This window comes from Elephantulus edwardii, unplaced genomic scaffold, assembly GCF_000299155.1.
Source record: "Elephantulus edwardii isolate Elephantulus edwardi_28Jun2011 unplaced genomic scaffold, EleEdw1.0 scaffold00017, whole genome shotgun sequence".
NCBI lineage: Eukaryota > Metazoa > Chordata > Mammalia > Macroscelidea > Macroscelididae > Elephantulus > Elephantulus edwardii.
The window spans coordinates 26,255,202-26,269,375 of record NW_006399767.1 but is presented as its reverse complement, the minus strand read 5'-3'; the positions used below and the strand labels follow the sequence as shown (position 1 = coordinate 26,269,375).

General features: G+C 47.2%; 1 protein-coding gene across 1 annotated transcript in view; it reads left to right on the top strand.

The window, feature by feature from the left end:
- ZNF76 (zinc finger protein 76) overlaps positions 1-14,006 on the top strand; it is a 20,550-nt gene extending 6,544 nt beyond the window's left edge. The window contains 13 exon segments of the mRNA XM_006882054.1: positions 5,180-5,260; positions 5,374-5,451; positions 6,617-6,816; positions 8,910-9,026; positions 9,325-9,400; positions 9,957-10,082; positions 10,208-10,387; positions 11,201-11,382; positions 11,384-11,438; positions 11,544-11,707; positions 12,412-12,576; positions 13,290-13,403; positions 13,902-14,006. Coding sequence (XP_006882116.1) covers positions 5,180-5,260; positions 5,374-5,451; positions 6,617-6,816; positions 8,910-9,026; positions 9,325-9,400; positions 9,957-10,082; positions 10,208-10,387; positions 11,201-11,382; positions 11,384-11,438; positions 11,544-11,707; positions 12,412-12,576; positions 13,290-13,403; positions 13,902-14,006 — 1,643 coding nt within the window.
- Positions 14,007-14,174: the final 168 nt, after the last annotated feature.

Sequence of the window (14,174 nt, the reverse complement as noted above, 5' to 3'; positions counted from 1 at the left end):
TAAGGGTTCCAGTTTCTCCACAACCTTGCCAGCATTTGTTGCTTGCTGTTCTGTTAAATTTTGCTATTCTGACTGGGGTGAGAGGCTATCTTATAGTTGTTTTTGAAAAACAAATTTAAACCTCATTTCACTATATTGAAAGATGCTATGGGCAATATATTGAATGACCCACAAAGCATCAAAAGAAGATGGAGGACCTTTCTACGAAGATGGTGCCAAAAGCAAAGAAAGAAGCCCCTGCCCCTCCCAAAACTGAAGCCAAAGCAAAAGCATTAAAGGTCAAGACAGATGGAGGAAATACATGGTACCAAAAAGAACTGATTGACACTGAAAAATTTCAGGTAGCACCATATGACATTAATTACAGTCCCCAAATTCTAATGTGTCTTGTTCTATTTCCTCCCTGTGATTTTTGTTTCCATTTATCCTTTCTTGTCCCTTCCTACCTTCTAAACTTTGTATCTGGGCTTATAGTGCCTTTGTAATTTTGACTGAATGGTTGTTCAGATTACTTCCACAGTTCACCTTATAAGCAAGTGTTTGACTAAAAGTTGATATACATGGATGAGTTTAGTTACAGGCTTAAAAGAATACGAAGGGCCGTGGTCTTGAGGGCTTCATTAGTCTTAGTAGACCATCAGGCCTGGTCACTTTTTTCATTTTGAGTTTTTGTCCCCATTTCCCCACCCTGTATGTGATCCTCTACTGTGATTCCTGTAGAGTGATCAGCAGTGGTACCCAGGTACCATCTAGCTCTCTCGTCTAAGGGTAGTAGAGGTTGAAGTTCATAAAGTCAATTAGTTGAAGTTCTAGAATACTCTTGCATGTATCCCAGCACAAGCTTTCCCTGTTCTGTTGCAATTCATCAGCAATGATGAAAAAATTTTGCAAGTATATAAATATATATATTTGATAAATGTTGATAGTTGTTGAAGGGCTTCAGGCCTTCTGTTCCTAGAGTCGCTATGAGTCATGCTCGATTCAAAGGCAGTCAGCAACGTTTATATATATATACACACACACATGTGTATGCTTGTATGTGTGTGTGTCTATGTGTAAAAAAACTCTGTTAACTCCTTAGACCCAGTTAGTAGTTCCTATGTCTCAGACTTCTGCTTTTAATTAATGATTGAATGAATAAGAAGCAAGTGATCACATGTGGCATGAGAAAGCTACACTCTTTTTATTTCCTTCTTCTGGCTGGTCTCTTGCCTTCTTGTTTTCTTCATTCATACCCTTTAACTCCCTAGTTCTGACCCTTCATCCTCCATAGTGGTGATGTTGTGTACCATAGAGTCAGAATTGACCCATAGCCGACCCTCTGGCTGGTTTTCAGAGGCAGTTAATCATGTGGGATTGCAGTGCAGCTTCTTGCCACGAGGCCACCAGAGCTTCCTCCATAGTGTTTCAGTATAATACATATGCACACACATCAACACACTCACTCATAAGAGATTTTATACCACTTAGACCTGCCCTTCAGGAATCCAAACTGCAATGTCCCAGAAGATGGTTCTCCTGACTAGAACATTCCCAGAAGCTCTTGACTGGGGTACCATTGGCTTTGTCAGCATGCCACTGTCTGGGCCTAGCTTAATCAGCAGAAGGCAGCACGGGATGACAAAGCAAAATATTACAATGAAATGTGCAAGGAGTTGGAGTCAGAAAATCAAAAGGGCCGAACTCACTCAGCATATCTTAAGCTCAAGGAAATGAAGAACAAATTCAAACCTCGAGTTGCTATAATCAAGGATGCTTTTGGCAGAATGTATCCAGGATGTATTAAAAGAAGATGAAAGAAGTATACTGAGTCACTGTATCGAAAGGAATTGAAAGACACAGAAGAATTTCATGAAACAACATATGAGCAAGAGCCTATGATGATGAAAGAAGTTCAGGCTGCTTTGAAGGAAATGGCCAAAAATAAGGCTCCAGGAATAGATGGTATACCAATTGACATATTTCAGTTAACAGATGCTGCCCTGGACGTCCTCACCAAGTTGTGCCAAGAAATCTGGAGAACGACCACTTGGCCAACTGACTGGAAGAGATCGATATTTGTTCCTATCCCAAAGAAAGGTGACCCAACCGAATGTGGAAACTACAGAACAATCTCACTGATTTCACATGCAAGCAAGATTTTACTGAAAATTATCCAAAAACGACTGGAACAGCACATCAGCAGAGAACTACCAGAAGTCCAGGCTGGGTTTAGAAGGGGTCGTGGTACTAGAGATATTGTAGCTGATGTTAGATGGATCTTGGCTGAAAACAGGGAATACCAGAGGAATGTCTATCTGTGTTTCATTGACTATGCAAAGGCATTTGACTGTGTAGATCATAACAAACCATGGCTGACTCTGAGAAGAATGGGAATCCCAGAACACTTGATCGTTCTAATGCCAAACTTATACTTGGACCAGGAGGCAGTCGTCAGAACAGAGCAAGGGAACACTGCATGGTTCAAAATTGGGAAGGGCGTACGCCAGGGATGCATCCTATCTCCATACCTTTTCAACCTATATGCAGAACAGATTATCCGGGAGGCTGGGCTCTATGAGGAGAAATGTGGGGTCAGGATTGGTGGACGATTTATCAACAATCTGCGTTATGCGGATGACACAACCCTGCTTGCTGAAACTGAAGAGGACCTGAAGCGCCTGCTGCAGAGTGTCAAGGACTGCAGCCTACAATATGGATTGAGGCTCAATGTCAAGAAGACAAAGATTCTCACCACTGGACCAATTGGCAGCATCAGGATGGATGGTGAAGAGATTGAGATCGTACACAGCTTTAGTTTGCTTGGCTCCATAGTCAACAGTCTTGGCACCAGCAGCCAGGAAATCAAAATGTGCATTGCCATGGGAAAGTCTGCTGTTAGGGACCTCTCCAAAGTACTGAAGAGCAGTGGTGTCTCTCTGGAGACTAAGGTGCGTCTGATACAGGCTTTGGTCTTCCCAATCACTTGTTATGCATCAGAGAGTTGGACAATGATCAAGGAGGATAGAAGGAGAATTGATGCCTTTGAGCTGTGGTGCTGGAGAAGAGTATTGAGAATACCATGGACTGCTAGGAAAACAAATAGATTTGTCCTGGAAAGGGTTAAACCGGGTGGCTCCTTGGAGGCAAGGATTCTGAGGCTCCGTCTAACATACTTTGGACACGTTGTGAGGAGAGACTGGTCCTTGGAGAGGGACATCATGCTTGGGAGAGTGGAGGGACAGCGCAGGAGAGGAAGGCCCTCTATGAGGTGAATTGATTCAGTGACTGGGATAATTGGGATGGGCGTGTCAGAGACAGTGCAATTGGCACAGGACAGAGCAGAGTTTAGGGCTGTTGTACATAGGGTCGCTATGAGTCGTAGGCGACTCGACAGCACATAACAACAACAACAACCTTTTTTTAAAAAAAATTATATTGGTTTATCTACAGAGTTTATATACATTGTTTTTCACACATGAGACTTATTTTTAGGTAAAGCCTATTTCCGTCAAGCCAGTTCTGACTCATGGTGATCCTGCAAGATAGAGTGTAACAGCTCCATAGTGTTTCCAAAGCTGTAAATTTTTACTGACGCAAACTGCTTCATTTCTTGGTTGTGTACTTGCAGCTGGAACTCTTTAACCACTATGAGGTCATAGTTCCTATCTTTACTTAGGGTAAGCATAAAATGCTAGTGCACAAGGGTGCCATAACTAAATGTACACTGTTCTGTTAAATGAGACTGTATGGTCACCTATCTGTAATAGGATATAAAGATCATTTCACTCAGCTCTTCTTTCCACTCACCTCTCCCTCTTGTTGTTTATTATATGGATTACATCTCAACATCAACAAAACAAAAACCCTCACCACTGAGCCAGTAGGCAGCATCTTGACAGGTGGAGAAACTATTGAAATTGTCAACAGTTACTTGAATCCACAGACAACACTCCTGGTACCAGTGGTCAAGAAATCAAAAGGTGTGTTGCATTGGGAAAAATCTCCTGTAAAGATACTCTCCACACTGCTCAAGAACAGCCATGTCGGTTTAAAGACTAAGGTGCACCTCATCCAAGTCATGGTATTTTCATTTACTTGGTGTATGCATCTGAAAGTTGGACAGTGAATAAGGATGACAGGAGAATTGATGCCTTTGAGGTTTTTTTTTTTGCCTTTGAGTTTTGATGTTAGAGAAGAGTACTGAATATCCCATAAACTTGTGAAAGAACAAATAGATCTTGAACAAAGTACTACCAGTGTACTCCGTAGAGGCAAGAAGAATAAAACTTCGTCTCACGTACTTTGAGCATGTTGTCAGGCAGGGCCTAGAAAAAAAAGACATCGTGCTAAGAAAGGGAGAGAGGGTCAGCGAAATAGAGGAAGACCTTCTAGATGGAGTGGTAACGGTAGCTGTATAAATGGGCTCGAGTATATCAGAGATGATGTGGATGGCGCAGGACAGGGTGGGGTTCAGATTCATTGTTCATAGGGGTGCTGTGAGTTGTAAGGCACCCTGACAGCAGTGTAGGATTACTGTGCCTCAGAGTGGACTCAACAGTATAGCACTTGACAAGAGCAATCTCAAAATACATTCTACACTAATTTTGTCTCATTAATATAACAAAGGTAATGCATTCCAAAATGAAATAATATCCATAGGCATGTTGTTGTTAGGTGCCCATCTAGTCCACTATAACTCAGCATCCCAGTGAACAACAAATGGGAATTTTGCCCCACCCTAGTACAGGCAGAGGGGGTAGGATTTGCAGCATTTATTTTCGTTATTATTATGTTCTGCTGAGTTGGATCCTCCAGCTGGTTTTCAGAGGCTGTAAATCACATGAGAAGAGATCACCATGTCTTTGGATTGGCAATTCCTCTCCTTACCTGGTTAATATACATTGGGGAGACACAGTTCAATCCATAACAAAAGAGTAGTTCACTGTTGGCAGTTTTTCCATTAGATTGGAAAGCTTCACTTAGTTATTCGTCCTTGGAAGGGAGATTGTTGGAATTCCCCCATGGCAGAGTGCCTTCTCCCCCACACCCTCTGGGGCCCAGACCAGGGAGGCAAAATGACAGAGAATGTTACTTTACCTGTGCTTAGGTAAGCATGCTAGTGGCCATGGACTCAAACAGACCTCTGCTGAAAATTAACAGAACTCGAGTTCTCTTCTTTCCATTTATAACTCCACAGGAGAGAAGCTACTTGAAGGACAAGTGATCCAGCTTGAAGATGGAACCACTGCATACATTCACCAAGTGACAGTACAGAAAGGTGAGGACACCCCACACATGCCTGTCTCCTGGAGAAAGGCTGGATGGCTGTCACTGAGGTACACCTCCGTGGTGCTGGGCACTAGAGAAAAACTAACATTGGTCTTATTTCAGAATCTCTCTCCTTTGAAGATGGACAGCCTGTGCAGCTAGAAGATGGCACCATGGCCTACATACACCGAACACCCAAAGGTGAAGTCACAGTTCCCAGGACCAGTGGGGAAGGAAGGGGAAACATAACTGGCAGAGGTTAGGGATGAGGTGGCACTTTCTTAGAGCTGTGACCCCTACAGTGCAAGCATACTCACCTAGATTAGCGGCTTCACCCACTTTCCTGGCACAGACCTTAAGGGCACCTGTTTCTACCCCTAAAATACTAAGCAGTACATATCCTGATGGTAACTTTTTGACTCTCAGAGTCTTAGAGCTTTAAATACAGGACCTGAGAATGACATCTTAGACCAGGAATAAAGACTTACTGATATTTAAGAGTAAACCTTAAAAAGGAATAAAAAGTGATTAATTCCATCTATATGTAATTTCTTGAGCCATTACTACATTCCAACACTGTTAGATGTGGAGGATACAAGAGAGAACAGAGTCAGACACTGTCCTGCTGTCTTAGCATCTAGTGGGGCAAATGAAAACGAGAGAAACCATCAGTGTTGCAACCTGGGATGAGGATCAAGAGGCTACTGACAGCAGGTGATGCCTGCTAAAGGATGCAGAGTGCGAGCTGAAGGGGGAAGTGCAGTTATCTAAGGGGAACAGGCTTAGAGGAGGGGTCAGTACTCCAGACAGAAGGAACAGTGTGTGCAAACCCAGGGATAAGAGCATGAAAGGATGTCATGGTCAAGAAGCTTCTACAAGCTAGGGGACTGAGAATGAATGCAAGATGAGTAATGTCCATCAAAGAGAGAGGCTGGGGCTAAAGTGCTCAGAGACCTGAGTGTCAGAATAAAGATTTGGGGTTTCATCTTGAGATCAGTAGGCCACAGTTGAACTGCTTAGGCAGGCAGGTGACATGATCATATTTGCCTTTTGCAAAAATCTCTCTGGATACCATATGACCTAGAGGAATCAAGAGGTCTGGAGGCTCCTGTCTTGGCCATGATGAATGTGGTCCTTTGTCAGGTCCTCAGGGAGGCTGTGAGTTCCCCATCAGTGCTCTGTAGGAGACCTCTTTCTTAGGAGAGGCAGCCTCAGCAGAAGAGCCAGCAGGAGGCACAGAGGCAGGAAGAAAAGTCCTTTCAGGAGAAACTGAACACTTAGGCACTTACAGTTAACTTAAAGTGAGGGTTCCAGTTGTATCTCTTCCCTTTGTGCGGCATCTCTGTTAACCATGGGTTCCCTGCAGAGGGCTATGACCCCAGCACCTTGGAAGCTGTCCAGCTGGAAGACGGCTCCACTGCCTACATTCACCACCCTGTGGCTGTACCATCAGACAGCACCATCCTGGCCGTGCAGGCAGAGGTGGGCTTAGAGGAGCTGGGCACAGAGGATGATGAGGGCTTCAGTGCAGACACGGTGGTGGCCCTGGAGCAATATGCCAGCAAGGTGAGCACACAGTCTGTGATGCTCTTCTCCTCTTGTCTTTCTCTCTGAACATTAGGACCTTGCATGCCCACTGCCTCTTGGCCCTGCTCCTTCCTTCCACTTCTCAAGAGGACACAAAATGGGCCTATGCCTGAGCAAGTCTTGTGCTTCTCTCTTTGCTCCTTGTCCTAGCTGTCCCCACTCATCCCTCTCAAACATTAGGTCCAGGGTGTGTGTCACAGCCTGGCCGTGCCTGCACACAGCTGTTTGCACTCATCCTTGTTTATGCTGTCCCTGTACAGGGGAGGCAGCTGTACAAAGCAGTGACATCCGGATGGTGAGAATTTAGACCCAGCTTCACATTGGCTATTGTAATAATTCTCTGTGTAGTCTGGGACAGCCCACACCAGTGACTTTTATTACTTTTACATTCCACTGAGGTCAGATGTTCTCATATTTATTTCTTCTCTGCAACTCATTTAGTCATGTGGGGTAGTATCCTCAGTAGGCAATGATGAGGTCAATTGGAGCAGAGCAGCTGGGGTTATTGGAAAATGCAGCCAGCACAGTAGCTCAGCTGGAAAGGAGAAGGCTCCCAGCTCTCCAGACGTCAGGCAGTATGAGTTCTCTGTCAGAGCTGTGGTCCTGTCCATGGGGAAACTGGAGTACAAAGATTGATGACCTTTCCAAACCACGATGCTCCCTCAGCACCCCAGCTCCTGAGAGCACCAGTTTTGCCCAGAAGTGGGAGGTTGATGTTTTTATAATTAGAAAAAAAGAGATCAGTGTGTTTTTTCAAAGTGAAGCATAAAACTTAATAGAAAACTTCTTTAAGCTATTCTCACTAACTGAGTATATGTCCCAGAGGTGTGTTTTGTGACTTGCTGCTGATGGAAAGGAGATGAGGCTTAAAATCCTGAGCTTTTGGGGTCTGTGCTGATTCTGCCTCTTCCTGGTCTGTCCTTTTGCCCTCTCTGACCTCAGCTTGCTTCTTTCTAATGCTGTGCGCTTGGGTCAGATGACCTTAGAGCTCACTTTTGACCCTGATATTCCTTGATTCCCTCACTTCCCCCAGGAGCTAGCGAAACATAAGAATGAAATCTGAGTGTTTGAGTAGGTTAACCTGCTAAGCAGGCCTGGCCCCCGGTCACCCTCCACTTGTACCACCACAGGCTGCTTAAGTATCCAAGGAGCATTGTTGGCTGCTTGACCCCCTCATCTCTGGATAATGATTAGACAGGCCATGCCTCTCTGTGTCTGATTCACTATGGTTTTCCACATTCTGCTTCAGGAGCTCCTATACAGGCCAAAATATCCTGCATGATCCCATAAACAAACAGGAATGGAAGGGCCTACCAGGAGCAGGCCTAGGAAAGGAGAGGAATAAGTGTTGATTGTGGCTAGAGACTGGTAGGAAACTAGGAGTGTCCCCAGGATAGGAAATGAATAGGAAAGAATTGTTAGCTGGACACTGTGATTAGTAATGAGGACGTGCAGTATCCTGCATGCGACCATCTTGTTTCTACAGCTGGTTGTGGCTGCCTCCCTCTGAACTCCCTACCCTGCTGAGCGACTCTAGCTGAGCTCACCCCCACAGAAAGCCCTCTTGGTAATGCCCCTTCCAAACACAAATTTCTGAAGGAATAAAGGAGGCCTCTCCCTTGAGAAGATGAAGGTATCCAGAGTTTAGTCACCTATGTGATTTTGGAACTCATCATAGCTCAAGTGTGACCATCAGACATCCCCTCTCTTACCTGACTGGTTAAAGAGGTGACCTTTCTTCAGTAATGGCACAGACCCTATGACATTTAATCCTCTCTTTGTCAATCAGGATGGGAGGGGTGGCTCCACATGCCAGCCCTGTATCTGCAGTATCCCAGTGTCTATCGCTCTGGGTGTGTCATTCCAAATTGCCTTTCCCCGGAGGATCTGGTGGGTTTAAGGGGTTCTAAGGTTTGAGATGGCGAGGTTGGCACAGGATAGAATGGCGTTTAGGGCTCTTGTACATAGGGTCGCTATGAGTCGCAAGCGCCTGAATGGCACATAACAACAAGGTGCCCTTACCGTCTCTTTATTGAGATGAATACATGTGGAACCCAAGATATTTTCCTCAGGTTCTGCACGACGGCCAGGCTCCTCAAAATGGCAAAGGACAGCAGGTTGGGGACAGAGCATTCCGCTGTGGCTACAAGGGCTGTGGACGTCTCTACACCACTGCTCATCACTTAAAGGTAAGGCTGCTGACCGACAGATTTTAGCTCTGCCATTTCCCCCATCATGCTTTGGCAGAGTTGACCACTGCCCTCAAGTTGCTCGTTGCCTACTTTGAGCATACATCGCTGTCAGGACAGGGGCTATGAGCCACATAAAGAGCTTCCTGTCGGAAGGGGAGTCAGGAGAGTGTCTAGAAGAGGGGGATCTTCAGGTGATGAGTACACAAATAAAGGAGATGGCCACTATGTGGATTCTGGTGTTTCGAGCCGTAAAAAGAACTGACACTGTGAAACGTATGCTTGCTTATCCCCACAGGTGCATGAACGAGCTCATACGGGTGACCGCCCGTACAGGTGTGACTTCCCCAGTTGCGGGAAGGCCTTTGCTACAGGTAACCTATCTACCTGGGTGGAGGGGGACAGCTTCCTGTGAGGGTAGGGGATTTTAGTTTAGCTTTGGTGTCTCCCTAAAGGAAACTCAACACCAAGCTGTCTTCTCAGAAAAACTGCTGTCCAGTAAATTCTGACTCTCAGGGCCCACTCTGGAGGAAAACTTTTTAAAGGCACAGAAACAGCATGGTCTAAGCTCGCAGAGGAGGCTTGGAGCATATCAGTGACCCTGCCTCTCATGTTAGCCCTGATACCAGCTAGCTAAAGGGATTTTGGTTGGGCCAGAGCATCTCTCTGGGCTTCATAAGCCACAGAATCCTTCGGTTCCCTTGCAAGGACCCCAGCTGCCCTAGAAGGTGGCTGCGTAGAGAGGGAAAGAGCAGAGCTTTTCCAGCCTTTCTGACTCCAGAGATTGGGGTAGAATAGACAAATGCTGGGGCCTCTGGAGCATCACAAAGCAATTTTAAGATGGAACACCTCTAGATTAGGAACCTGGGAGGTGGGGCGTGATGCCCCGCTGGTTGCTCTGTTCATCCTTCCCCTCCCACACACAAACAGGCTATGGACTGAAGAGCCACGTGCGTACCCACACTGGTGAGAAGCCATACAAGTGCCCAGAGGAGCTGTGCAGCAAGGCCTTCAAGACCTCAGGAGACCTACAGAAGCACGTCCGCACCCACACCGGTGGGCTGCGCCCTGGCCCTGGCCCCTGCTCAGTGACCTTTCAGCTTCAACCCAATGCCATCTTCACACCTTATTCCTGCCTGGCTCCCTCCTGAGCTACCCCTAAAACCCTCTCCTTTCCACAGGTGAACGCCCATTCCGGTGTCCTTTTGAGGGCTGTGGCCGCTCCTTCACCACCTCTAATATCCGCAAGGTACATGTGCGTACCCACACGGGGGAGCGCCCCTACACCTGCCCTGAGCCCCATTGTGGCCGCGGCTTCACCAGTGCCACCAACTACAAGAATCATGTGCGCATCCACACAGGTGGGCCAGCTGGCATGCAAAGACCACCCTTTCTAAAGCCCAAACTCCTCTACCAGCTTCTGATCTGGCTTACATTCTCAACTCCCACCCCAAAAGCCCCTTTCTGCTGACCATTCTAGCCTGATCTGAAGGCTGGAGGTTCAGGCAGTCTCACCAAAACCACCAGTTTACAGTGAGGGGTTCCTTCATTTGCAGTTAGGTTCAATCTGGCAGGTATTACCAGTTCTCATTGGAGCCCTTGAGCTCCCTGCTACCCCGTGCACCCAGACTGCATCCTCTTCCATCTGAGCTCTTAAAAGAAGGCCAGGGACTGTGGGGAAAGACAGAGTGGAATGTCATCTCCTCACCTCATCCACTTTCCATGCGATTCCTGCGTGTCCTCACCCTCCCCAGTTCATTCCCCTCACCCAGCCTTCTGTGTCAGCTCCTCTTGGCCATCTGTGTTTCACACTCTCCTTTCTCAACTGACACTTCACTCATCTTCTCTATCTCCTGCCTCTTCTATTCTCCACCATTCTACCTTCTGCTTTCCAAGCTCCTGGCTCCCCACCAGTTTCTTCACTAGCCCCAGCACTGCATTATCCTTCCATTTCCTCCCTACCTTGCCTGTGTGCTCCTTGATCCCACACTCATGTCCTTTCTGCATTCCACCAGAGGTCTTTCCCAACTTTGTCCATCTGTACTCCCAGATATTAGTCCCTGTCCCTGCCTGTGTGGCCCTCCCTTCACCAACCCTGTTCCTCACCCCTGTCCCCTTTAGTTTTCCCCTAGCCAGCCCCAGATCCCACCCCCCTCACAGCCCAGTGTCCCCAGGGGAGAAGCCATACGTTTGCACGGTGCCAGGCTGTGGGAAGCGCTTCACCGAGTACTCAAGCCTGTACAAACACCATGTGGTGCACACGCACTGCAAGCCCTACACCTGCAGCACCTGCGGCAAGACCTACCGACAGACCTCCACCCTGCATGCCATGCATAAGCGGAGCGCCCACGGCGAAGCTGGAGGCCACCGAGGAGAGCGAGCAGGCCCTTTATGAGCAACAGCAGCTCGAGGGTGAGGGCTGTTGCAAGAGGCGAGTGGGCAGGGGTAAATGAGGATAAGCCAGGCCTCCCCGTGACCATCTGGTGGCAAGTTTCAGCCTGGGCTCTCCTCTCCCAGCCGCCTCTGCAGCTGAGGAGAGCCCACCACCCAAACGACCCCAAGTTGCTTACCTTTCGGAGGTGAAGGAAGAGAGCCATGACATCCCAGCCCAAGTGGCCATGGTGACAGAGGAGGATGGGGCCCCGCAAGTGGCTCTGATCACTCAGGATGGTGCCCAGCAGGTACAGGCCCTAAGGGACTAAGGTGGGGACGGGCAACCCTGACTGACTCCTTTCCCATTCTGTGGACTCTGGGGAGCCCTGAAATTCTAATAGTGCCATCTCTACCAAGTTTCCCTTTCTAACCATATGGACCTCGGAAAGCTGTGGCATAAGGTAGCAGATCTTGTGCTCAACTCCTCATCATCATCATCAAGTTTCCACCTCAGTCTCTGGGAGTTAGCAGATACCCTCTTGGAATCTGAGACAAATCCTGATCCTCTGAATGAGACATGTAGACATCCTTTAAAAAGGCATGTTGGTGTTGGAACCAGAGCATGCCATGGGAGCTGGAAGCCTGGGCCCCAGTTCCACCAGAGTTGCTAACCAGCAGTATAAGCTGACCCGTGTCAGCACCTTTCCTGTCGAATGTGTCCGTACCTCTTAGAGTTGTGATGGGGATGAAATTAGGTGGAGACTGACTTGCATAGAACACAGCATAAAGACCAAGAGATAGTAAGTAGAAGTGATCAGATGTGTACTTCTAGTTAGTGTGCCTCTCTTTGCAAGCTAGGACCTGATCTACTTGCCTCCCCTCCACCTCATGACATGAAGCTGACCTTAACAGCAAACTAAGCTTGTCTGGGAGAGCAGATGCATCTTCATTAGAGATTTTCAAGAAACCCAACTCTAGGGCTTCAGCTTATCTTCTCTTCTCCTATGGGCAGGTCAGTCTGTCCCCTGAAGATCTGCAGGCCCTGGGGAGTGCCATCAGCATGGTGACCCAGCATGGCAATACCACCCTCACCATCCCCAGTCATGACAACGACCTTGTCACAGCTGGCACACATACGGTCACCATGGTCAGCGCGGATGGCACCCAGACGCAGCCCGTATGACCAGGCGGTTTGCTTGGGGTTTCTTGTTCTCTTGTCTTTCCTTGCTGTGGGGTGGGCATTAAGGTGCTAGCATAAAGGCTGAACTAGCTAAGCCTTCTTAAAAAGACAGTGATTCCCCAGTACAGCTGCTGTGGGCCATCAGCAGCTTGTCCTTAAAAGTATTTGGGAGGCAGGGAGCTCTGATGGCCTAGTGGCAAGAAGCTGCACTGCAATCCCAGAGGTTACACAGTTTGAATCCACCAGATGCTCTACTGGAAAAGGAGGGGAAATCTCCTCCTGTACCAGTCAGATCCTATTTGATGGTACACACACAAAAAAGAAATTTAAAAGAAAGTATTTGGGAGGCAAGAGATAGTTTCTAAAGCTCTGTATTCCTAATTTGCTTTACCATTATAACAAGTCCATGTTTCTTTGGATTTCACTCATTTTCAAATTACGGTATTTATTTCTGCAGTCTTTTATATCTGTCCTTAAGTGATTCAGAATGGCTAAGGTTAATTGGACTCTTTTTTTTTATTTTTATTTTTTTTAATTGGACTCTTAAGTTGACCAAAAACTCCAACCTCACTTGCTCTGAGTCCCAAGTTAATTAATCCTTAATCGTTAGCATTCTCTTCTGAGTTGTTCTTGGGCACCTTCTTCAAAGGTGGGTGAAAAGGAGAGGGAGAGAATCATGCAGATGAAGTAAAAAGCCTTCTGTATTTCAGGTCACAATCATTACCTCTGGAGCTGTAGTGGCTGAGGACTCAAGTGTAGCATCTCTTCATCATCAACAGGTGGCGCTCGTGGCCACAGCCAATGGAACACATATTGCTGTGCAGGTGGGTTTTAAAAAAAAGGTGGGAGGAACAGGAATCCTACTCCAGACAAGGTGAGGAAATGAGGTGGAAATCTTGAAAATACGGATATTTGGCTTAAAAAGAGCCTGTTTCATAAGACAAATCCATTTCTGCCTATATCCGCATTCCTATTTAGAGTTTTTTCTTGGTTGGGACAGCAAGTGGAGCCCCTTCTGACCTTTAGGATGGCTTTAATTGTCATTCATGTGGGAAAGACGTTGACTGAAGCAGATGATTGCTGTCCTCTCCAACCAGCCATTTTCAGAGCGAGCTAGTCGCTGACCTAGGCTATCTTTTGGCCACACCTAGACTAATCAGTGAAAGCCCTGTTATGGGAGCCCGCATTACATGTTCAGCATTTAGCAGAGGGTAAATAGAGGAGATTTTAAAAAGTAGACTGTACAGTCTGTGCCCCAAACAGGAGAGTCTCAGAAGAAGGTTTCACCATCTTCCCTTTCTTCTCCACCTCCTTCTCTGTAGCTGGAGGAGCAGCAAACCTTAGAGGAGGCCATCAGTGTGGCCACTGCTGCCATGCAGCAAGGGACTGTGACCTTGGAGACAGCAGCATCGGAGAGTGGCTGCTGAGCCTGCAAGGGCTGAATCCCACACCAAGCTGAAGGTGCCACAGGCATCCTTGCCTCCAGGGGCCCAGGCGGTGGCTGACATGTGGAAAACAGCCACAAAGGTCTCTGGGGTGAGAAGGCGGCAGGAAGATGGCCTGACGGGAACAAGGGCCCTGCCCATGAAGAGGGC